The sequence below is a fragment of the Primulina huaijiensis genome, chromosome 14, assembly GCF_012295235.1.
Source record: "Primulina huaijiensis isolate GDHJ02 chromosome 14, ASM1229523v2, whole genome shotgun sequence".
In the NCBI taxonomy this organism is placed as follows: Eukaryota; Viridiplantae; Streptophyta; class Magnoliopsida; order Lamiales; family Gesneriaceae; genus Primulina; species Primulina huaijiensis.
The window spans coordinates 1,592,480-1,617,029 of NC_133319.1; the positions used below are offsets into that span (position 1 = coordinate 1,592,480).

The 24,550-nt window shown below is 32.4% G+C and overlaps 3 protein-coding genes across 4 annotated transcripts; 2 read left to right on the forward strand and 1 right to left on the reverse strand.

The window, feature by feature from the left end:
• Positions 1 to 2,568: 2,568 nt before the first annotated feature.
• On the reverse strand, positions 2,569 to 9,502 carry LOC140956987 (uncharacterized). 2 transcript variants are annotated; one of them, XM_073414006.1, is made up of 10 exons: positions 9,141 to 9,502; positions 7,477 to 7,864; positions 6,131 to 6,331; positions 5,735 to 5,971; positions 5,117 to 5,183; positions 4,812 to 5,009; positions 4,272 to 4,363; positions 3,592 to 3,774; positions 3,376 to 3,512; positions 2,569 to 3,068 (listed from the first exon to the last, which is right to left on the reverse strand). In XM_073414006.1, the coding sequence occupies exons 1-10, from the start codon at positions 9,272 to 9,274 to the stop codon at positions 2,870 to 2,872; spliced, it is 1,836 nt and encodes a 611-aa protein (XP_073270107.1). In that variant the 5' UTR covers positions 9,275 to 9,502; the 3' UTR covers positions 2,569 to 2,869. The 2 variants fall into 2 exon arrangements, with proteins under 2 accessions (XP_073270107.1, XP_073270108.1); XM_073414007.1 differs by having other exon boundaries at positions 4,812 to 4,865; positions 9,141 to 9,501.
• Positions 9,503 to 12,543: 3,041 nt separating this feature from the next.
• On the forward strand, positions 12,544 to 13,964 carry LOC140957369 (RING-H2 finger protein ATL52-like). The gene has a single exon (XM_073414597.1). It carries the CDS (start codon positions 12,763 to 12,765, stop codon positions 13,768 to 13,770), a length of 1,008 nt encoding a protein of 335 aa, XP_073270698.1. The 5' UTR covers positions 12,544 to 12,762; the 3' UTR covers positions 13,771 to 13,964.
• A 1,258-nt stretch (positions 13,965 to 15,222) lies between these two features.
• On the forward strand, positions 15,223 to 18,541 carry LOC140957670 (non-specific phospholipase C3-like). The gene is made up of 4 exons (XM_073415007.1): positions 15,223 to 15,956; positions 17,239 to 17,648; positions 17,740 to 17,910; positions 18,058 to 18,541. Exons 1-4 carry the CDS (start codon positions 15,331 to 15,333, stop codon positions 18,393 to 18,395), a joined length of 1,545 nt encoding a protein of 514 aa, XP_073271108.1. The 5' UTR covers positions 15,223 to 15,330; the 3' UTR covers positions 18,396 to 18,541.
• The last annotated feature ends 6,009 nt before the right edge of the window (positions 18,542 to 24,550 follow it).

Here is a 24,550-nt window from a genome sequence, read left to right on the forward strand (position 1 = left end):
AGAGAGAGAGAGAGAGAGAGAGCTGCCTTAATTCTTCCAAAAAAACTTGTCGTATCTAAAGTAATTATACACATAAAAATTAGATTTATTTACGCACGTGCGAGTTTATTTAATTAATAACAATTCTAATGTAGCAGATTAAATAAATAATATTGTCAATGTTCAGAAAAAAGATCTTAATAATAATACTTTGCTATAATATTATGAATATATGATGCTAAAAGTATCTTTTAAGTTTTAAATATTATTGTTTGTTTTAGATTAAATAAACTCCATATAAAATTTAAATTTATTCACATACAATTTATGTTTCCAATTGTGGACTGTGGTAACGAGATTTTTTGGCTTCAATTAGTTAATTAATTGTGTCAAACCTGGAACGTGAAATGAAGATTCTTTTTCTTTTTGCTATATGTATGGTTGAACATAAGTGATTAATTACTTTATTAATTTTAAATTAATAAATTATCAATTTATATAAGAATGAATTTATCATTTTAATTGAACTAGCTATATGATTAAATGCTTGTCGTTTTAACCAAAGTTATAGTCGATAGTAATTGTGCAACTCAAATCTTATAAATCATACAATAATACAAACATCATGTTTCAATAATTCTTCAATTTTTATATGTCTCGTTGTGTCTCACACTCTCACTTCCTCCCTTTGTCTTTCCTTCGGCACCAAATTGAAATATTATTTTCAACAAATAATAGATAACTATGCTTACATACTCCTTTTGTTTTATAATTAAGTTGGATTGATTATTCGCAAATTGTCTTCACCCACCCAATTAGTGATCTGTCTCTGTATTTCTTTAATGGCTTGTGCTTAACGTGTCGTCTTGTGACATAATAATATTTTAATTAACTTTTTTTCCTCGATAATCACAACCTATCCACCAATCACAACGAGTCTACGGACGTAGATTAACACATTAATTTATCATAATCTCATGCTTAAATCCGTGCATGGTTCCCCACTATATATGTTTCTTACCCAAAACCTTCCCTTATATATTGCTAAACTTACATGCATTGCATTTTTTTTGGATATAATGAATTTTTAATCGTTTTTTTTATTTTATATGTGACATGTGATCGATAACATGGAGTGGAATTTAGTATTAATCCAGCAATTATAATAGTAATTAACGAATATTTAAATATTTTCAATAGCAAGTTGACAAAAACTTGTGTGAGACAATCTCACGGATCGTATTTTGTGAGACATATATCTTATTTGAGTCATCTATGAAAAAATATTAATTTTTAAGCTAAANATCCATGAAAAAATATTACTTTTTATACTAAGAGTATTACTTTTTAGTGTGAATATCGGTAGAGTTGACCCGTCTCACAGATAAAAATTCGTGAGACCGTCTCATAAAAAACTTATTCCAACAAGATTGGATATATTTAACTTTTTATGCTGCTTTTAAGCAAAGTCCAAGGTTTTGTCAATGTGATGGCAATTATATCAAACAGCTGTGGTGCTCTCCTTTTTTGTTGCTTTTTCTTTTTTAATTTAATCGTGCAGGTTTCTAACTTCAACCCCCATCCACTCATTTTTCAATATTATATATGTGAATTATCGATGTGTGTGATAATTAATATAAATTCACATTATATACAAATATTATATTTTAATTTTTCAAATAAGGAATTTAGTTATTATTTTTTTAATATAAAATAATGATTTTTCTCAAACATTTAATTTGAAAAGTGATTTTTAACCTATCTACAATTTTTTAATCGAGAAAAAAAAAGTGAAATAATTTAAAATAATAATATATACATGAACTCAAATTACATATCAAATATAATATTAAGGCAAATTCGGGAAAAAAAAAATGGGTGTCATATGTGAATCTAAAAGTAGTTACTCAAATATATTCAAGTATTATAAGATAATATATTAGTATATATATTTTTTTATTAATTTCATAAAAATATTGATGAATAGGAATTAGCTTGGTGAGACGGTGATATTTATTTAATTTTTGTTTCTAAAATTATAAAAAGTAGGTTTTCTCCATCTGAATAGTTCAATTTTCCGTAATAGATTTTGTTTTCATTATTATAAAAATATATAATATAGATTTGATTCACTAAAGTGAGGCAACAACTATTAAGTTTGTTAGTCAAAGGTGGGATTTGAAGTTAATTGTGAAACAATTGATTAAGAATGCAATTTAATTACCCACCCTAACGTACTCATTTCGATTATTGTACTACTAAACAAAGTATTATATATTATTGTCTAAAAAATGAATTTGATCAACTACTAATCATTTGGTTGGGAAGAATTACTTTTCTGTATATTTAAAAGTGCCTAGATTTCAACTTGCATTCAATAGTCTTTGATATATATATATATATATATTTGATATGCTGCACACCTACCGTGCACACTTATGTGAGCACCGATGAGGTATCACTCACCTATTGGATGTGATGAAATATAGAAAAATTGCGCATCCAATAAGTGATTGACACCTTATCGGTGCTCACATAAGTGCATATCAAAACCGACGTTAAAAAAAAGAATAAATTGAAAAGTAATGCTTATAAATTAAAACAACCATTGATTTTGGATCCAGAATCACTTCTTGGCAAATACCAACACGTGCGTGAGATATGTTTTCTCACATTAATACCAAACACACAATTAATATGAAAACGACATGTATATTTCATTATGCAAATGAAAATAGGTCCAGCAGATATAGACTCGTGTACCTTTAAACGGAGCCTCACATTCGAACTTCTCTTTTTAAAAAAACCTCAATCCCAGAATATAAAAGCCAATCTCTTAGAGCCACTTGGAGTTGGACAACATTGTAAGGAGGATTTCAGCATGTCAATCTTAAGGGAGACGAGTAGTGACTGGGAATATGAACCTGTGGGTGGCACCAAAGATATCGGCTAGTTGGGCAACTAGTGTCTGACATATTGAGCTCATTGGGGAGAATACTTCTGGAAGACGAGGTATGCATTCGGGAACAAGTTCTATCTTGTTGGAAGATTGAGAATACAGCGATAATACCGCCCGACAGAAAATAAATCTGCAAAGGTGAAACAAGGTATAGTTCTAAGCATGCACTCAGTACAGAGTATTCTCCTGAAATGAATTAGAAAAATTAAACACAGGGGTCTATATTATAATCTGATAAAAGTGGAGGCGACTTTGCTTGCTATCTCAGATCTTTTGTTCCTTAGATTTGATAGGGAACGTTCATAAAAGCAAGCCTTGATGAGGATGATTCATACTAGACTAGTAGGTCTCTATACAAGCTTCATTGAACATAGAAAGTTTATACAACACCCACAAAAGAAAGAAAGATTTGTCTTAGGATACAGGAATCGGTTTACCTTAAAAGGAGTCGCCTCAAGAATGGATCACTTAAAATTTGGGACCAGACAGGATCAAGATTGTCAGATGCAGCCAATAATGACCCCCATTCATTTGACGAGGATTGGAGCAGCTTTTCAGCTTTACCGTACACGTCCTGATATGAAAGCATGTAAGCAAGATGACCAAGACATGTTAAATAACCTGCAGTAGTGTTCATACTACTTCTACCACACCTTTTCGATGTCAGAGCCATTAAGACCGAGCAGCAGAACTAGAGACTGCAATGGAGCTGTGAGAAAACTGGTGAACAAGCTTCCACTGTGTTGACGACTCAATTCTACAGCAGGCAAAGGCAACGATATGGCTGGTGATAGGAGCATCGCAACCGGTTCTCCTTTTTCTGAGCCACTCATAGCCTGTTATTATTTTGTGCGTTAATTGAATTTTCCCAACAGCAATACTAGTTGAAGATCAAGACTTAAAAAGCCTAATAGGTCTATGCAAAATAGTTCTAAGTTTGAAAGGCTCCTTCACCCGATGTGTAGAGTGGAAGGTCTGACAAGGTAATAAGTAGTAACAGAGAATCATATAGTAACAGAGAAACATAACAAACCAATGATCCCCAGTTTGCAGTGTTTGTCCAACAAAATAAAGTAAAAACTGAAGTATAAAAAACATGAGACACTTGTTATTGTTTTTCCAGGATCCAGCCAGTTTGTTCACTGATAAATAAATACAATAATGCCTCAATTTGTGAAAATTGAAGTTACTATAATATTTTAATGAACATGAACAATGCTTAAACCAAATAGTAACAACATGCAATAAATGGTGATACACCTGACAAGTTTAGGCTAGCATTGCATAAACCAGTGATTTGTCCAGAAAAACCTACAATTTGCAAGATACTAACCTTGAATGCTTTACTATTTTCACTGTCGATGACCAAGAAAAGGGGCCTTCTAGTGAAGGGCAAGAAATCAGAGGGATATATGCAGTTCAAACCTGAAAAACAACGCAATGATTCAGCATACGGATTCGTCATGAAGACTGAAGCAAGCTTAAAGAGAGAATTAATGTCAGGAAGGATGACCAAGTTGTTGCTTTGAACAAAACATAAGATGAGTCAGGGACCAGTTTTAGCCTCCGTTACCATCCTAAACTTCAATTCTGATAGAATTAGAAGATGTGTATCTTCGAGTAGAGTAGATGTCCTAAAAGCCACAGCTGACTGATTTTGTTGCTTATTCTGAGAATTTTTATTCAATTATACAGTACACTTTATCCAAAACACCATTGCAATATGTGCCCCTTGATTATGCACTACCAAACTACCTATTTTTTGTCTAGTCAGAGCAGAATGGTTCTTAAATTAAACTTGACAAAGATGAAATCATTATGTAATGCATTATCATCACGACAATAAGAGTACAACACACTACCATTTCAGTACCTCCATGGCCACGAGGCCCAATATGTAAGCAATCAGCACCACGACCGGAGTGATCTGCATTATCAAGTCCAGTGCTAAGATTACGAGAAGAGGTGGGTTCAAAGTTGGTTGAATGAAACTGAAAGCCCCTCGAAATGTTTTCAGAGTAGCCAGAAGAACCAGCATGAGTTGGAGACGATACAGAATATGTGCTGCTTTCTATGGAAAATACATGACGTTTATAATTTTTGGCCACAACAATGTAATTTCTGCTATAGAAAATATATGAAATGGAACAGGAAAATCACAAAAATGGGTTTCAATACCTGAGGTTGAAAGGTATATTAAAAGGATTCCATCAGTAGGAAGCTCCTCACAAACTGACCCAAGGACCTAAAAAACACATGCAATGCTTTCGTACATGAAAATGGCATATGATTTAACTAAAAATAATTTGAAGTAAATCCATAATAGATTTGCTGAGCTTGAGTCGTTAATCAAGGATTCATTATTACGACTGTACTTTATTTTATGTAATCAGAAGGGTATTCCTATCATATGAGTTGAAAATGACCCCGCATGTAGATACAATACTTATTTCACTTGTTACTATAGTAACTTCAGAATATGACAACATGCAGAATAACCGGTAGCAGGTATGCCAATAAAATAGATGAAATGGGTAAAGCAGAACTCAACTTCAGTGTTATATGGCACAAATTAAAAGTGCTGCAACTAGTTGATATTTTAAGAAATTTCACCATACAAGACAAGTTGCCTCGATAACTGATATCAGGAAGAATATAAATACCTAGTTGACCTGTATTTTTTACGATGTGTTTCATTTGACTCTGTTTCTTGAAATTATTTTCTGTCTGATGAGGCTCATTTGCAGCATAGAAATTTTAATGACCAAGAAGAACCAGGTTGATGGTAATACTTACTGCAATGAAATGGGTAACAGATGGGCGATATAAGATGGCTTTCCGAGGGTTAGGTGGCAAAGTTGGATCAGTGATATCCTTATTCACACGACTAGGTCCTGGAGCCCCATTTTGACCAGTGCCAGACCCAGATCCAGTTGAGGTAGCTATGCTTGGCTGGTAAAATGAACCACCAGGTTCCCACTCCAAACATTGTAGCATTCTAAAAGTGTCGAGGGTGAGTTCAGAAAACTTCACCTGTTGAGCAAGGATAAGATGATAATGTGAAACCCGTAGTTTATCAAGTCTAGAATTAAATATCTGGAGTACATATATATGCATGTGTGCATATATCAAGAACACAGATAAAAAATTACAGCGATCTTATTCTCTGTTGGAATAATGAGTAAAGTAAACCTCGTTAGGATGGTAGCTGCATAGTAAGGCATCTCTTAGTTTTAGGTTTTTCTTCGCTTCCAAAACAATTGAGAGGGAATCTGGTTGAAGATCCAATACAACACTATATCTCAAAGGCCTATTATTCATAAATGCTGTGTCAACTTTCAGAAATTTGACTATCTCCTGAATCACGAGCTTCCACTCTTTAAAGTCAGTTTCCTGAAAACATGAACATAGAGAGGTAACTCAACATTGATAAAATAAATCCACAAGCTTATACAATGATCCAATATATCTGGTGAGCATCCATTAACATTTCTCATACAAATGATTTCGCATAACAAGGCAACGAGACAGTTGTTAAAAAAACAGCTCCCAGTAGCACATCAAGCCTTACAAACATAAGTGAAGTAATAAGAACCTAATTCAGTACCTTACTAACCAATAAGTATAAAATAGTGCCATCGCTTGCAGCCCTGATCAAGTATTATATCCAGGTAGGTATTGTCCTATATATACCTGAACTTATTTGAAATCAATTTTTAATGCATGTCAGCAGGGATTTATGGAGCCAAAGACCTCAATGACTTGTTACTGGAGAATTCTTGAAGGCAGTCCAGTCATGAAGCTAGTATTATCATGTATGCCTTCTCAAATCCAATGTCTTCAGTCATGCTATCATTGGCCATTCGTCTCACACCTTCCAAAGCCTTTCGCATTTTACCTAAGCCACAAACCTGACATCGGGACTCGCAGGACAACAAGTTTTTCTAAATGTTGTTGGCGCCATCAGGCATTCTCCAAATTGAAACAAGTGTCTTAGAAATACCTCTTTTTTTTCGTTAGCCTATCCATAACAACCTCATTAATGCCTCTTTGATTCATGGCAGCTCATACTAACTCCCAATGAAATTCCAGTTGAACTATGGAAACTACCGATTTGACAACCATATCCTACATAAACTTTCATCTCAACGTGTGCCATGTCATGGAAAGCACCAACTGTACTAGCAGATAATGAATAGGTGCATATTCAGAAATCACAAAGTACATTCCACCATGGAGCACAATTAGAAATAAGCTTTGGTAGCAATGCATGTTGAAACTTGGCAAGAGCTTATGATAATGACAAGGTGATCCTTCATAATACAATACAAAATTGCTTGAACTTTGTTAATAGAAGCACCTTATCAAACAGTAATTGGTTCGTAGGCACATCACTTGTTTAGATAATCAATGACATACTCAAAATTACTCTTACACATAATCCCCACATACTGAAACTATTATACCCTGAATCTGTGCCACGCATGGTAGTATATATTGCATATCATGATATCAAGTATGTTGATTGAGAAAATCACCTGGAATGTCCTTTTGCATTCGTCCAGTAACATTTTCAGCTGATTCACCAACTGATAAACTACTTCTCGGCGATTTAACACCAAACAAACTGTCAGAAACCGAGAAATAAACCTCAGCTGTTTGCTGGCCAGATTTATATCTTGATGCGGACCATCCTTAAAATACTCCCGAGTCAAAATTGCCTCATAAAATACGTAAGATTCTGACAAATAATTGGCCTCACTAGTCCTCATGTACTGTCCAAAATACAGCTGTCCAATCCGTGAAGCTATCTCCCCAATCTCCCATCTCTTCAACCCAGCCTCCACCAACTTCTGCCGATTCTCTTGTTGAAACTTCCATAGCTGAGTATAAACCTTAAAGACCTTGTAAAAGTATGTATCATATCTGGTGAAATAAATGGCAAGAATTATCAACTTTGATCCCAATGTGGCAGTAAAAAATTTACAGCACAAATTAGTAATCAACAATAAACAGTGGCAGCACGTTTAGAGAACCTATACATAATAGATGGAAAACCACAAGACTATAAATTCAATATCTGGTCAACCATTGTTGTCTAATAATTAAAATCACCAGCTTTGCCATTTCATCTACTCTTCTTCATAGCCTTGATTCATGAAAACCTGCTCCACTTCATCTCCACTAAAGCACGTAAAATTCAGTGATTCAGCCTTAAAATGATCAAAATATAGCAACACGTTATTCTTCCACAGGGCTGATAATTACTAACGAGTACTGGGGACCAAACGAAGAAACATTTGATTGGTAGCATGAAATAAAGCTGGATGCGTTGGTGGTGAAACCAGCAAATGGGTACGTGAAGCGATCGTCCCTTTCAAATAAATCTCAACTTCTAGTATTTTTTCCAAAGATTTTTGTTTCACATTTCAAATATCATATCCTCCGCACCCTCATTTAGAATCCGATCCACCCTTACACATTGGTGAGTGTTACAAGCATGTAATGCACTCACAAAAGCAGCTTTTGAAGGCAGTAGGCCAGAAATTTTGTAGAGAGAAAGCTAGTGTATTTCTGAGGTGGAGACTTGCTAGGTGACAATCTGGGAGCAGATCCCGTACTTAAAAGATTCATCTTCGAAGGAGAACCTCTCAAGTTTATTAGTCAATTCATAATTGCTAGTGAAGTAAATATAGGACCTAACATCGCCCGCTCCTTAACAGCTGACATCTACATGGTCAAATCCAGATGGCTTTCTACTCACTTATCAGGGTATTACAACTCAATTCAAATTATCATGTGAATATGCATTACCATATCAACGATGATCTAATTACCACCATCTCCTCTACTCGGTCACCCCTCCCATATCTTCTGTTAATTTATTTTCAAGGAGCAAACCAATATTAGGGAATAAAATAAAGAAGGAAGCTTTACAAACTTATTACGGGCCCAATTTGCTTGCAGAGCCAATTTGCATGTAACAAGGGTTGGAATTTTTTATATTTTTAAAGTAATTTTATGCAAAAAGTTGATTGGGATTGACTACACTTATCACATTTTCAGAATAATCCTGAATTACATTAAGGGAAATAAGATCATTCAAGCACAATAAGCTGATTATAATCGTGCACAAACAGCTAACGAGAAAAAAACAAAACAAAACAAAAAAGAAGGAACTTTGGAGGTAATTTGGGGGAACCTGGTGCGTTGATAATACGGCAAATCGCGGATCTTTGAGAACTTCTTGTCGGCTTTTGCCACCAGAGCCCAGTACACCTCGCTCACCGGAATATTACTATTACTGCTGCCACTCTGATGCTGATTCTGGGACATTTGATTTGTTTCAGAACAATACCCAAATAAGGAATTCGATCAAAACACCCAGAAATTTCTAGTTTGATTCAATCAACCAAAATATAGTAGTCAACTCTAGCATAAAATACAAGGTTAAAGAAACAGTTGGAAATTTGGGTTCTGAGGGGTTTTTTTTTATTACACTACTGTTGATAATTAATGGCATGTTCAAGAAAGAAGATGGATGAATTGTAAAGTTTTTATTTATTTGATATTTTGTTAATTTTCTATTATTTATATTATGAACAATTTAACTGACAAATTACATGGAACTGATGAATTCCGAAGCAACCACTCAAAAGAATGATGTTCGCAATAACAATACAACTTTCTAAATTGCTTAATTTGCTAAATGGAGCATTTATAATCACTAAAAATATGATTATTGGTTTTAAAAAAATCAGTTTTGTTTGTTTTTTTAAAAAAAACTTAGATTACGAGTTAGCGTACGTTTAATTTAATTAAAATATAAATACGAGTGATATATTGATTTTGTTTCTACAAAAGTGATTTTAGTAACAAGTTACTATTACTAAAATCAATTATTTATCAAACATTGTCTAATCTGATTTTCAGTTTTTTATTTTTGTTTTCAAACAATACTCACTTATGATTTACATAACATATAAATTTAATCATTTTTTTAAAAAACAGGAAACATTATCTATGACAATTCCCTAAGAAACAAAATTAATGCATATGGGAATTGTTGGTCCTTTATACATATTATTTATTTCGATCTTGTTGATTTATTTTGTCGAATTTGGGTATTAGTTATTTATCTTTCAATTTTAGCCATTTTTATTTAAGAGTGTTGATGTGATATTGTACATGTTGATGTCGGTGTTACTTCGGTATTAGCTGAATGACAAATAGGAAAAATTACTAAAATTACAAAATAAATTAAACAAAAATAGTATTTGGCAACATTAATAAAAAAAATTGCAAAAAGACAAATATACCGAATCAAAATTGTAACTTTTCTTAGAATAATCGTACTCCGAAAACTCTAAACTCAATTCCAAATGCGAGGTCTACATTGCAAAATCATTGTCACATCGAATCTAAATACAATCGTAAACCCAAAAAAATAATATTTTATGAGTCTAACTAATCATCTATATTTAAAATATTCATCTATATAATATCATAAACATATATTTATGATATTTAACTTAAATAATTATTAATAATGTAACGAATATTTTACAATGACTATATATATATGTGTGTGACATTGTTTTTATTAAGGTTTTTAAAATTAGTTTAAATTCATAAACATAGACGTACAAGTTGGATAAACATGCGAATGAGCATAATACTAAGATAGGTGACCTTCATAAAAGTTCTCGTACGTCAAGCTACTGACGTTGCGTCGTTTGATCAAGTTGGTTAGGTGGACTGTAAAAAGGTGCATGCGTAACACACTTTGGCCACTAATTTTTTTTTTAAAACAAAATAATTAAATAAAAGAGACTGGAACTCCAACTTCTGATTTCAAAATGATTTTTGCAACGTCCATGACTTCACAAAATCCAACTTCGCTTTGCGGACAACCTTAATGAACCTAGATTGCGTGAAAACCTAAACCTAACATAAGTATAATTGCAAGCCTCTTGCAAAATATACAAGGAAAGTCGACCTATAAAATTTTCTTGTTATTGACCACGAAACTAACACCAATCTTACCTTTTAAATTATATGGATGTTCATTTTGGAAATCTCGCTCCCTCTCTCATTAAAGTAAACTTTATTTTCATGTAAATTTCCGAAACGACTCCAAGCCCAACTAGAAATTAATGGATACAAACAAAGTAATTTCAGAAAGCAGAACAATGCGGAATTTATCATTGAGTGCCACTAGCTTTAGCTCAATTGGCATGCATATCGATCGTCTCATTATAATTAGACGTTTCGAGTTTGAGACTTAACCTCCACCCTCACTTGTTATAAAAAAAAAAAACTAACAATTAGTAGAAAATAATTTTTCGCTACAATTAACATATTTATTTTCACGCGTTTTATTTTAGATTCATGTGAAATCTCGGATTCTTGCTTGTATGCTTACTCTTTATTCCTTTTAAAGTTGATTATCTCTATTTAGATGAGACATATGGGGTTCACATACAAAGACTCTTTTTCGGATCAAACGTTTATCACTAAGTCAAAAATTATACTTATTAGTCAACAAACAACTTTATTTTTTTTTTTATACTTGTAGCAACGCATAACCCCTAAATGACATGTCGATATGATGGACTATATCGATGTGGGTGTCAATGGACTGGATTGTCAAGTCCATGAATCCAAGAGATAATTTGGGGTCGCGTCTCACTGCTGATGTTGTATCGGTCCCTCAGTATTAGTCTTGCTCTTATCATGACGCTAGTGCTATCTCCAAAAGAAGAAGTCTTACCCATTAAGATCGACGTCTCTATTTTACGGTCTTTCTAACCAATCAAGTCAAACGACTTAGTCCTAAGAGGTCACACATCCAAATACTTGTCTCACCCTTACATATTTAGTCCAAGATTTTGATTATTTTCACTTTTAACCTCGTTTAATAAAGTTCAAATAACCCATTCAAAAAAAAAATAATAAAGTTCAAATAACCATTTATTCTTTCTTTCCAGCTTGTCAAACAAAGAAATGTTTTAGTTTCTTGCGAGGCTCTTTTCTCACCTAAAGTACCTAACAATTTTAAGCAATTCCATGTATCGCTTTCAATTGTGGGGCAACATTTTTGGGATTTCTAGCTTCATAAAAAGCAATACACTCCACGTATCAAAATTGATCAACTAACACGAACTCGACCACTTGAAAGATATTTAATTAATTAAACTTAATGTTTTACTTGTCATTTGAGAATAACTTTTCAATAATCAATCTAACTTTCTCCAAGAAGCTCAACCGACATTATCTCTTTGGTCAACAAACCATCATCTCGAGTGAAGATTGGAAAAATAAAGGCTTAAAAGTAAAGGCGATAAAAATAAAGTAAAAGTTTACAAGGACCATAATATACTGTAAGAAACAAAATTCTATAGAGTAAGACCGATGTTGCATTTGCAAGAACTGAGAGACCATAAATCAAGATTCTAGTTTTGTCGAGAGAATACTGAAAATTAAATACTGATTCTATGTGCTTGTGGTGGAGCCGAGCACTATAAAAAAAATTAAGTTTAAAGTGAAGAAATAAATTTTGTATATGTTTATAATTTATATATAAGCATAAATTATATGTATTATTTCTTGCCAAAATTTAATATGTTGGAAGGAACAACTTTCACTTTCACTTTCCTTGCTCCTACTTGTTTTCCTTCCATTCTAAGTCCTCTTTTAACTTGATTTACATTCTTCCCAACTTCCCGTTTCCTAACATCTCCAAACCCCCCCGAGTTTTGTTGAACGCATTGGAAATTTATTCGCAGGTTGTCGAAGATATTGTTCAACGCACAGATTTAGGCATGGGTTCGGTTGGGAATTCGAATCCTTGGGCACCTTTCGACAACTACAGAGACTGTGCACAGGGGATTTGCAGCAGATTCTGCCTACAATTTTGCTACACGATCTTCCCTCCGCCACCATCTGATGATTCTACTCCTTTCTCCCCTTTAATCATAGCCATAATCGGCGTTCTCGCCAGCGCCTTTATCTTAGTAAGTTACTACACAATTGTGACAAGATACTGCAGGAGAAATGATAACATGGCAAGAGTAGAGAATCAAGAAAATCGAAACGAAGCAGGTCAGGAACAGTGGCAAGTTGCCTCGGCTGGATTGGATGAATCACTCATCAAGACTATTACAGTTTGTAAGTATCAAAAAGGTGATGGCCTGATTGAAGGGACCGAGTGTGCTGTTTGCCTTAGTGAATTTCAAGAAATGGAATCTTTGAGGCTTCTGCCTAAGTGCAGCCACGCCTTTCACTTGCCTTGTATTGACACATGGCTTAAATCTCACTCAAGTTGCCCCTTGTGTCGTGCCAGTGTCTATTCGTCTTTGCCACATCCGACAACGCCTACGCAGATGTCGGATGCTACTCAAGTTTCATCGGCTTTAAACATGAGTTCTTATGAGATTCAGCCACCCAATGACCTGATCCTAGTGGTTGATAATCAAGAAGAAAGGGTTTATGTTAGTTTTGCGAGCGACGATTATATATCTCCAAAGAGGCCAATTCAAGAAAACTTGAGTTCAGATATTAATGGAAGTGATCAAGAAAGAGCGAGGCAGATTCAGAGATCAGTTTCTTTCGGGACGTTTTCGAGTCAACGACATTATCTGATCTCCGATGTACTGAAAATTGAAGGAGGTGATGAAGATTTACATGTGAAGAGAAATGAATCTCGGAGGGCGATTGGCTCCTCAAAGGGGAGAAGTCATGAAGTTGGAATGAGGTCTGTTTCCAGTAGTAATAGATTTGTGTTGACAGTTCAAGACAAAGGCAAGAATTCTATGCTCCCTAGCGATTGAATTTACATCTTCTGTGCACACAAATTGTTTTCATTTCCAAAAAGATCAGAATTAACAAACACACAATAAATTATTTATGCTCCCTAATTTCCTACTTTAAAGAAATAATTCTTAGTATTGGAAATTTAAAGACAATAATTCCTCCATATCAATGTATGAACTGAAAATTGTTGATAAATTTGACTTGTTGGAGTATGATTTATTTTCCTAAAAAAAAAAAAACTCTGAACAGTAGATGGAGTAGAGCTTTCAATGTAATTGAAATTCCAATATCGCAAGTGGTCGGGACCATATTTCTGACTAAAAATATAGTCCCACTTTTCTTGTATCATTACATATACCCAAGAAATTAAAATTGACACGAAGGGGAGAATATAACTAATTTCAATAATAAATATATAAGTCCACGAAATTTTATTTCTGCATTACATGTTAGTTAGTCCAAATTATTATAACTAAATCTACTAAACAATATTGTACAACATATAATCTTAGGTTAATTCAACCTAACAATAAATCATTATCCTAACTCCATATCAATGGTCTATGTTTGACCAAGTAATTTGGCCAAATATGGGTTGTTGGATCTTGCATATTTCCTTATGCTATAATCCGATTTTCGTGATTAAGACAAAAATATTACGTTTGAAATAATTTGGCAAATTGTAATTAGGTTGTGGTAGTAAATAAGAATAAATGCAGTTGAATAATTTAGTATGCCAGAAAAATTATTTTTCATTTAAAAAACAAAATCAAGTCTTTGAGCTTGAGTAATTGAGTTTGATTATTTTTTTTCATAGGTTAAATCAACAATTTCTTTCTTTTTTTTGTTGAGAAAATTAAATCAACAGATTACTTGGACACGGCATAACTAGGACATCGAATTATTTAATATATTACAGAATAATTTTTGGGAGCGATGAAAACTTGAATTCACCCGATTACATGAAATATATAGAAAGTACAGACGTTACTGAACTTATATTATTGGGCAAAAATATAAAATATATAGAAAGTACTCGTTCGAAAGCTATATTATCTATATTATTATATTATCCAGTGTGATATCTTTAGAATAACTATTTTTGAGGATATTATAATATTTAATATCATATTTATTTATCCTTCTTATTATATTAAAAAAACCTTCTCAAATCACTCCATATTTTACACAGAAAAAAATATAAAAAAAATTTCTCTTATAAAACGAAAAATTATTTTAAATTGAAAATAATTTCATGTTAATTATTTAATATTACTAAGAAAAGAGAAGAGCACCAAGTTTCCCCATTTATTACCCTTTTTTTATGCCTGTTTTATCTAGCATAGTACAATGTACATAAACAGAGAATCACATGGTTTTCGAAGGAGTCACCCAAATGGAAACAAAGTCGAGAAAAAGAGAGAACAATTTTATTTTTTGGACTTCGATCTGTAACAATAAAACCCCTCTCCCTCACAAATTTGTTTGGACTTCACTGTAACAATAAAACCCCTCTCCCTCACAGTTAATCTGTGTTTGCTCATAGAAATTTCTTATGATCCATAAACCAAGAAACCATGCCTGAAAACACAGCAAAATATCCCATCAAAACAATCGTTGTTTTAGTCCAGGAAAACAGGTCATTCGATCACATGCTAGGATGGATGAAAACAATCAACCCCGAGATCGAAGGCCTAACTGGCACCGAATCAAACCCTTTATCTAGCTCTGATTCCAATTCAAATCGCTTATATTACGGCGATCGATCAGGATACGTTGAACCAGACCCCGGACACTCGTACACAGCAACTTATGAGCAAATCTTTGGCGTTCCATGGACAGAAAGCTCAGCTGAATCCCACACCCTTCCTCCCACCATGGAAGGCTTTGCTCAACAAGCAGAAAGTGTACAGAAAGGACTGGCGAATGTGGTGATGAATGGGTTTAGGCCGGATTCGTTGCCGGTTTATAAAGAACTAGTGTCCCAGTTCGCAGTTTGTGATCGATGGTTTTCGTCTATTCCTACGTTGACACAACCGAACAGGCTTTATGTACATTCTGCTACATCGTATGGTGCTACAGCAAATGATAATAAAATGATGATCGAAGGGTATCCGCAGAAGACAATCTTTCAATCTGTGGAAGAGGGTGGCTATGATTTTGGGATTTATTATCAGTATCCTCCTTCAACTCTCTTCTACAGGTAATGTTCCCATTTGATTTTCGTTCTTCTTAATTCTTTTTACTGATGCTCTAAGAAATATAATCTGGTCAATTTTGTCGACGCGCCGATCTTCTTCTTTTTTTTTGATAATTTCAACATTAATTGATTGATCGATAGACAATTATTCCAATGTATATATATATATATATATATGTTTAAATCATCCTTTCTTTTCATATATCGATATAATATTAAAATATAAAATGATTGATTAATGTGATATGGTAATTATTTAGTTTATAATTCTATTTGAATGTGTTGCCTTCAATTTTTCCTTCACCGTTCCTCAAAAGTTGAGTATTAAGCTATTAAGCATTTAAATTTCCCTTCACTGTTCCTCAAAAGTGGCTTTTGCATGATTATTGATATCTGGTGAGGGTGACGATCTAGGCCATACATTTGTTCTTCACGAGGAAGAATTTGTTATAATTGAGTTTCGTACGTTAGACATGGATATAAGACGAGTTATAAATCTATAAGTTATATATACATTTTTAGATAAAAAAGTTTCTAAGTTTTATTTGTTAAAAATTCAAGTTTTACAAGCTTTATTTCGATTTTTTTTTAAAAAAAAGTCACATTATAGCAGCTTAATTATTTCAAACTTTAACATTTTAAATTTTCACTTCTATTTCATATTTCAAATTTAAATCACCATATCACATGCAATGTACTGTAAATATTCAGAACCGGTCCCGTCTGCTATCAAATGTGGCCAAAATTTGTCGAACTTTTTGATATCTTTATTATATATTTATATATAAGAATTCAAATCTAAAAAGTTATTATTTTGTGTCATCATTACCCATGTAACTAATATTCATTATGAAATGACGCTATTAATTCTGCATTACCTTCTCTAATCGATCAATTAATCAATCAAATAACACAATGGATTAGTTGAGTCCTACCGTCTAGCCGCCGCGTCATTACAAAGCCGACCACGTTTTTCTTATTCTAAAACTTTCCTGTTGTTCAAACTCCAAAGCCGCCTTCAATTATGAATATTCAATAGCTCTAGTTTGGCCATATCCATCGAGGTAAAATCATGAATTTAATTTCAACACCTCCACACTACGTACATCAATAATTCATTCCCACATCCACTTGGCATCTTGATTTTGAAAATGTAATGTCAAAATTTCCTAGTATTTCTCGGGGAATGAGACGTTACCTTTATGTCATTGATATGAGAATCCATGTCATATTATTATTCTAAAGGTAACAAAATTAATTATTAACAAACCATTATACATTACAGAAACCTGAGGAAATTGAAGTACATAAGAAAATTCCACCAATTCGATCGACATTTTAAGAAACACTGCAAAGATGGGAAGCTACCAAACTATGTCGTCATAGAACAACGATACTTTGAGACGAAACTGTTGGCAGGCAACGACGATCACCCGTCTCATGATGTCTCGGAGGGGCAGCGATTCGTTAAGGAAGTGTACGAGGCACTGAGATCAAGCCCCCAGTGGAATGAAATATTATTCGTTATCATATATGATGAACACGGTGGATTTTACGACCACGTGCCGACGCCTGTCACCGGTGTTCCTAGTCCCGACGGCATTGTTGGTCCCGAACCATATAAGTTCAAATTTGATCGGCTTGGCGTTAGGGTTCCTGCAATCTTGATTTCTCCTTGGATTGAGCCCGGAACAGGTGACCAATCAAGATTGGTTATTGTTAAGATTTTTCATATTCTGCTTGACTTGGACTGTGATAATTTTTTTTTTAATGAAAATGCATGCAGTGTTGCATGGGCCATCAGGACCCTATCCTACATCAGAATACGAGCACTCATCAATTCCAGCAACTGTTAAAAAGATTTTCAATCTGAAAGAGTTCTTAACGAAACGTGATGCTTGGGCTGGAACTTTCGAATGCGTATTAAATAGGACCACTCCAAGAACAGACTGCCCTGGTAAATTAATTATACATCTTCGGTTTGAAAGCAACAAAATTCCTACTTTTACCTGTTTTTGGTTTTAAAATAATATAAAAAAAATTACTTTTGATTTTTCAAATAACAAATCTTTTTTCTGGTTCTTGAATCAATCTTTATCTGCAGTTACTCTACCCGAACCTGTGAAAATGAGGGAAGCTGAACCAAACGAAGAAGCAAATTTGAGTGAATTTCAAGAAGAGCTAGTTCAATTGTGTGCAGTACTAAAGGGTGACCTTGCAAAAGACGTTTTTCCTCACGAAATCGTGAAAGACATGAAAGTGGTGGAAGCAGTGAACTACATGGATGTCGCATTTCAGAAATTCTTGGATGATTGCGACAATGCTGAGAAAAATGGGGCCGATGAATCCCAAATCGTCTGCCTCTCAGAACCCGTGAAAAAACGTGTTCCTAAAACATTCATCCATAAATTATTCTCGTGTTTGTTGTGTGACGACTATTAGAGATTCTTGAATTTTGTGCGCAGGGGAATTGATTGGATTTCGATTCGTGTTTTGTGTTGAGAGTTGTGGAAGTGCTTATACTCTTTTATTTAAAATGTTTGACTGCTTTGAGTAATGTAATGTAATGTAATGTATTATATTAATCTGGTGTAATTTTACTTTTTAAAATATCTTATATACTTAATACTATATATATTAGTAGTATTACGTAATATCAGAAGCGTTGATGTGAAATTACACACATCAACGTCATTTCGACATGCAAGCGCTGCATGAGTGTAAAATCAACATCACGTTGTAAAAATGACTAAAGTTTCAAAAATAACAAGGATATGATAATATTGAAATTTGATAATATAGATAATCAAAATAAAAAAAAAATAGTGAAATTATTTTATTGATTCCCTTTTATAAATTTCTAACCATCTTATATTAATTAATTTATAAGCTGAACAAAATGGGATCAAAATCCACATATGTACTATAAACCCAACGAAATTCTCTAGTAAAGGGCCCAAAATTTTAATTGCCTGAAATATTCCGGGATAAAGATTGAGGGTGCTATGGTCCACAACATTATTTTTTTAAAAAAAAATTGATATTTTTTATATTTTAATTGTTTCAAAATTAAAATTATATTTTTATATTAAAATATGTGATTATTAATCCAATTTAAAGTTACAATTTTTTTGTATTATTTTTAATTGTTTGATAGGTTCAACTTTTTAAAATTTTTTGTACATTTTTTTAGTTGGATTATTTCTTATATCCCTAATATATATATATATATTTCATGTACGTTAATTTTATTTTTGTTACAAATATGTGATTAATAAAATTTTAATTTCTAAATAAAAATTAACAAGATAAAAAAAAAGAGAAAATAGTTTTTTTTTTAAATAACTATAATATTATAAAAAATTTGAATGTACCGTCGTTTTTTCTTGTTCGTTCGGAATCACATATTTATAACAAAAAAATTAATTTTTATTAACGTTTTTTTAAAAAAAGTGTTGAAAAAATTATAAAAGAAAAGGTAATAAGAGAGACATCATTTTACCCCCACAATATATATTTGTCACCAAAAAATAAAATTATAACTTTAAATTGAATTATTAATCACATATTTTAATATAAAAATATAATTTTGATTTTGAAACAATTAAAATATAAAAATATCAATTTTTAAAATAGTGTTGTGGACCAAAGCACCCTCTTATGTGGGTTCTCCACAGTGGAGGATTTTGATCCAATATTCCGACAGTGAACCGATACAATTAGATGATAATTAGTAGCGGAGAAAAAAAATATATGTATTAGGGGTGATTAATTTTTTTTATTAACCGTCCAAACTGCTCGAACTGAATTGCACCGCACCGTTTTTCATAATATTTTATAACAATCGCGATTAAAAATAGTAATCATAAACCGCACCGCATACGCGGGTAGGTTATTTTTTTTGCCAAGAACCGCATCAACCCTCACTGCCTAAACCGCTTACCTTAATATTTGGCTTAAAATTATAATAATTTGTAAACAACATATTCAAATTAAGAAGTTGTTATTCATTATACCTCAAATATCTTCAAAATTATTATTCTTATAAATAAAACTTATCTTCTTCTAAAATATTCTTGATATTAGTCTTTTATTAGATTATATATTTCTTTTGCTACAATATTTTGTTTGAAGTTTGAAAGTAAAAAAAAAAAAAAAATAGTGTAAATGTCATTTTTGTTATGTTGTTAAATTATTAACTTAGTTTTGAATCTTGATTATTATTTTATCTATTTTTATCTTTCTATGCTTTGAACTATATTTTATATTTTAAGACACTATATTGTTGTTGTTTTCAAATAAATTAAAATATATGTTTTAATATTTTTCATTAAAAAAATCGTAAAGCGACCGCAACTGCTTTAAACAGCTAAAAACCGTAAGACTAATTTTTCATGTAAAACCGCGATTATTTTTTCAAAATACTAACCAATCGCATATGACAATTCGGTTTCAAATTTTTTTAAAAAACCGTAAAACCGTACCGTGATCACTTCTAATATGTATGGAAAAGGCAAGTGTCGATCAAACAGGAATGATAGAATATATGGATTAGAAAAAAAATAGTAAAAAAAAAATAGTGCCATCCAAATGTGCTAGTTGGGCCCGCGGACCACGATTGGAAAATTGTCAACCCGTCCTCATCTATTTTATGTGGTGGGAAAGGTGACCTTAGAGAACTAGCCCATCTTGGTCGCGATGACCGAAGTTAGGAGTCAAATGTAAGCAATCAAGGAATGGACAATTTGAAGCTCATCAATTCACGCACAAAATAACAATTCACGACATAATTTACAAGTCAGTTTTCTCAACCAAGTAAAAAATTTGTGTTCGAATAATGAGTCTCTATAACTTTTGGATTACATAAACCGTAACATGACAATTGAATTTGATTTTTCTCATAACTTCGCATTCGCCCAAGCTTTATAAACCGTCTCGAAGTTGAAAGAGCTCTCGAGTTCAACACCTTAACAAAAAAAAAATAGTATATAAGATTTTCCTCATGATCGTACATTATAATTGACATATCGACTTGTTGAATAATGAATATCTCAATCATTCTTTCTTTCTCAACAAGTTCCGAATAAAGAAATTACAAAATTATTTTTTAATTGCGAAATTTATTATTATTTGAAGTTTTAAGCATGTTCTAGAGTTGAATCGGGTAAACCCTACAAAAACAAGCTAGCTGGAACCGTTTAGTTTGGTTGAGGGCAGGTAATTAAGCCACCAATTCAAAATGTTATTAGTTCTGTGTATGTGTGCACTATTCATTTTGACAAAAAATTGTGTGAGACGATCTCACGGATCGTATTTTGTGAGACGGATCTTTTATTTGGGTCATCTATGAAAAATTATTACTTTATATGCTAAGAATATCTTTTATTTGGTTCATCCATAAAAAAATATTACATTTTATACTAAGAGTATTACTTTTTATTATGAATATCGATAGGGTTGACCCGTCTCACATATAAAGATTCGTGAGACCGTCTCACAAGAGACCTACTCATTCATTTTTAGGAACAAAATTAAATAAAAATATATTATTATTATTATTATTATTATTCAGTTGTTTATTTATTTTTCAAGTTTATCCAGTTATATGGCATTCAGGCGTGACTTTGCTAGTGGTCAGTGGACCCGAAACATGGATCTCTATATTCCGTCCAATACACAACGAGAGCACAAAGCAACTCACCACCAATCAGATTTTACATCCCAATTGGCCCGTTTATTTTTAGACAAATCCAACTGCAANTATCTTGTATTTTTTTTTAATAATGTTCGACAATATATTAATGTAATATATATATATATATATAAACTGTGACAAAAGGATTCTTCTGAATTTTACACCGTCTCGTATGAGATTGTCGACAAAATTTGTTAAAAATCACGAATGATGAAGATTATTGATACCTCACGAATAGGCTCATCAAGATTAGACCCAAATCGAATTTTGGATCCCGATCCATCTCTAGTCAAGGTAGAAGGCACATCCCTCCCGGCCCTTTCTAACGGTCTCCTTAGTGATTTCAAACTTAGATTAAATTCGAAGTCTGTACTCGGATTAGTATCACCTGTTGAAACCAAACCCTAAATTGAGTATCAATTATGTTATCAGTGCGATTTGTTGTCTGTAATTTCGTTCGAAGGGCCTGAGGCATGAACCCTGTGCCTCATGACCAATGTATGATGAATATGAGATACGGTTTATTTTTTTGTACTTTTGCCCACAATAATTAATTAACCATTCAACTAACTCAATTATTAAGCTTGATTTTTCATATCTTTCTTACATGTTAGCAATTGCCCAGTTGTTAATTAGTTGTTGTAACCACTATTCCTCAAAAAAAAAAAAAAAGACATTTAAAGTATCACGACAACAAGACATTGCATGGCAATTTGTTGTACAGAGTTTATATTATTTACCAATGATGATCAAATTTGTCCCTTTCCTCGCTTTCCATGAATGGGGAATTTCATATTAAATATTTGGGATATCGGAAGTTTAGACTCACTCAACAAAAAAATATGCATTGAGATTTTTTTTTCAAATAATTGGGAAGGGTTAATTTGCTTTTAACATGGATGAATTCGAACTCAATTTTCGTATTTGTCGAGAGATGTTTATATCAATACATCACGAGGATAGACGCTACATTAATTACAGTGTTCACATATTATAGCAATGACAGCCAACTTATCCCAAACAAAACTTTTTGTCATTCATGTTAATCATTCTTGACAAGGCTTAATTTCTAACTTCAGATGTAACTATTGTACAACTGAGATTCATTTGACTCATAATATTAAATATACTTTGCGTGTGAGAATGAAACAAAACATCAATATTATGGCAACTAAGGCTATTTTTGCATGACAACTGTACTTGGGAGATTATATTAGATTTGTGGTTATTATAAACTAATGGCATGCAATTATCTTTCGTTTTAAAAAAGGTTTCTATATGAGTTAAAAAGGTCATTTGACTTCGACGGAAAGATAAATCGTGAGATATGTATGAGTAAACAATGACTCGAGGAAAATGACACCAAACACTGATATCTAGATTATACCTCATAATATTTCAATGAAAAATATGTTTCATACGAGAGACGTTTGGAATATCAACTCACGTCACCTCAAATCTTATCAACTGCTATATGGACATGAGATTGATGAAATGCAATTGTAATGAGGGTTTCTTATTAATTGGAATAAAATACATAATAATAATATTAAGAAAACAAATCTTGCGAGTTGCTTGCAATATGGTGAGCCACATGGACAGATGATGTAACTACATAAAGAAAATTTTCCTTGAAAAAGTCAGAGCCAGCATCCGACTGAAATTATAAGCCAGAGAACCATCACGCCAACACTTAATTTACATAAATGCAATTAAATATTGTTTATTCACTAAAAAAAATAAAAATTATTAACGACGTTTTATTCTGTCGCTAAAACCACAAAGTCACCATCGCTCAATTTGCATTAGCGATGATTTATATAATCCAAATTATAAATTAGCGATAGTTTTACCATCACTAAATTTTGCAACGGTTTTTAAAAAAACTGTCTCTAAAAATATATTTTTTTTTAGTGATTAGTGGGAGAAAACGCACCAATTATGTACAAAACATATACTAATCCATAGCAAGAGAGAAAAATATTAATTTCACCGGTGATTTTTATTAATCTTATATAAAATTAATAAGTTAATTGAGGAATCCAATCAATAATTGGCTATATATATTAGTTGAGAACTTTATTTTTACGTGTTTAAATCATTTGAGTCAAACTAATTATCCTTACTGCATTTAAGAGAAATTAATTCATAGCTTTCATTATGAGTCGTACGCGTACTATAAAATAAGTATATTAGCAAAACAAATGAAATAGAATTCGAGAGATAATACAAAAACTCTTATCAATATCTTCATACGTCAATTTTGTGATACAGATCTTCAACTCGATTTAATTAATCAAAAATATTAATTTTCATGGTACATATGATCTGGATCTATCCTTATCGTGAATATAAGCCCGTAAAACGATCTCATAAGAAATCAACTCGAGAGATAATGGAATGACTTAATTAATTTTGGCTCAATTTTCTTAAAAAAAATAAGAAGATAATATGGAAAATATATAATTGGAGTCGATCAAATCATGATTGAAAATTTAAAATTCGAATCTTTTTTAACTCAATTAGTAAATCTTGTCCCCATCTTTTTTCTTATTTTGTATTGTTGGTTTACTGAAAGTTGGGTCGATATTGGCTTTCTTCGCAATAATAATTGATTGTTGGTTCAGACTGTTGTGAAAAAGTAAAAATTTATGGTAAAAAAGTAAAAATCTCAAACTCTCAAAATTATCACACTACACACTTTATAATATTTTTCTCTCAACTCAATTGTGTTTTTCTTCACAAATGAGAGATCTATTTATAGAAAATTTTTACAAATAATCCAAAAATAAAATACATCATTACCTACATCATCACACACTAATTTTCAATATTCAACACCTAATTTTACCTAATTTTCAACATTCAACATTCACATTTTCAACACAAATATTTAACACAT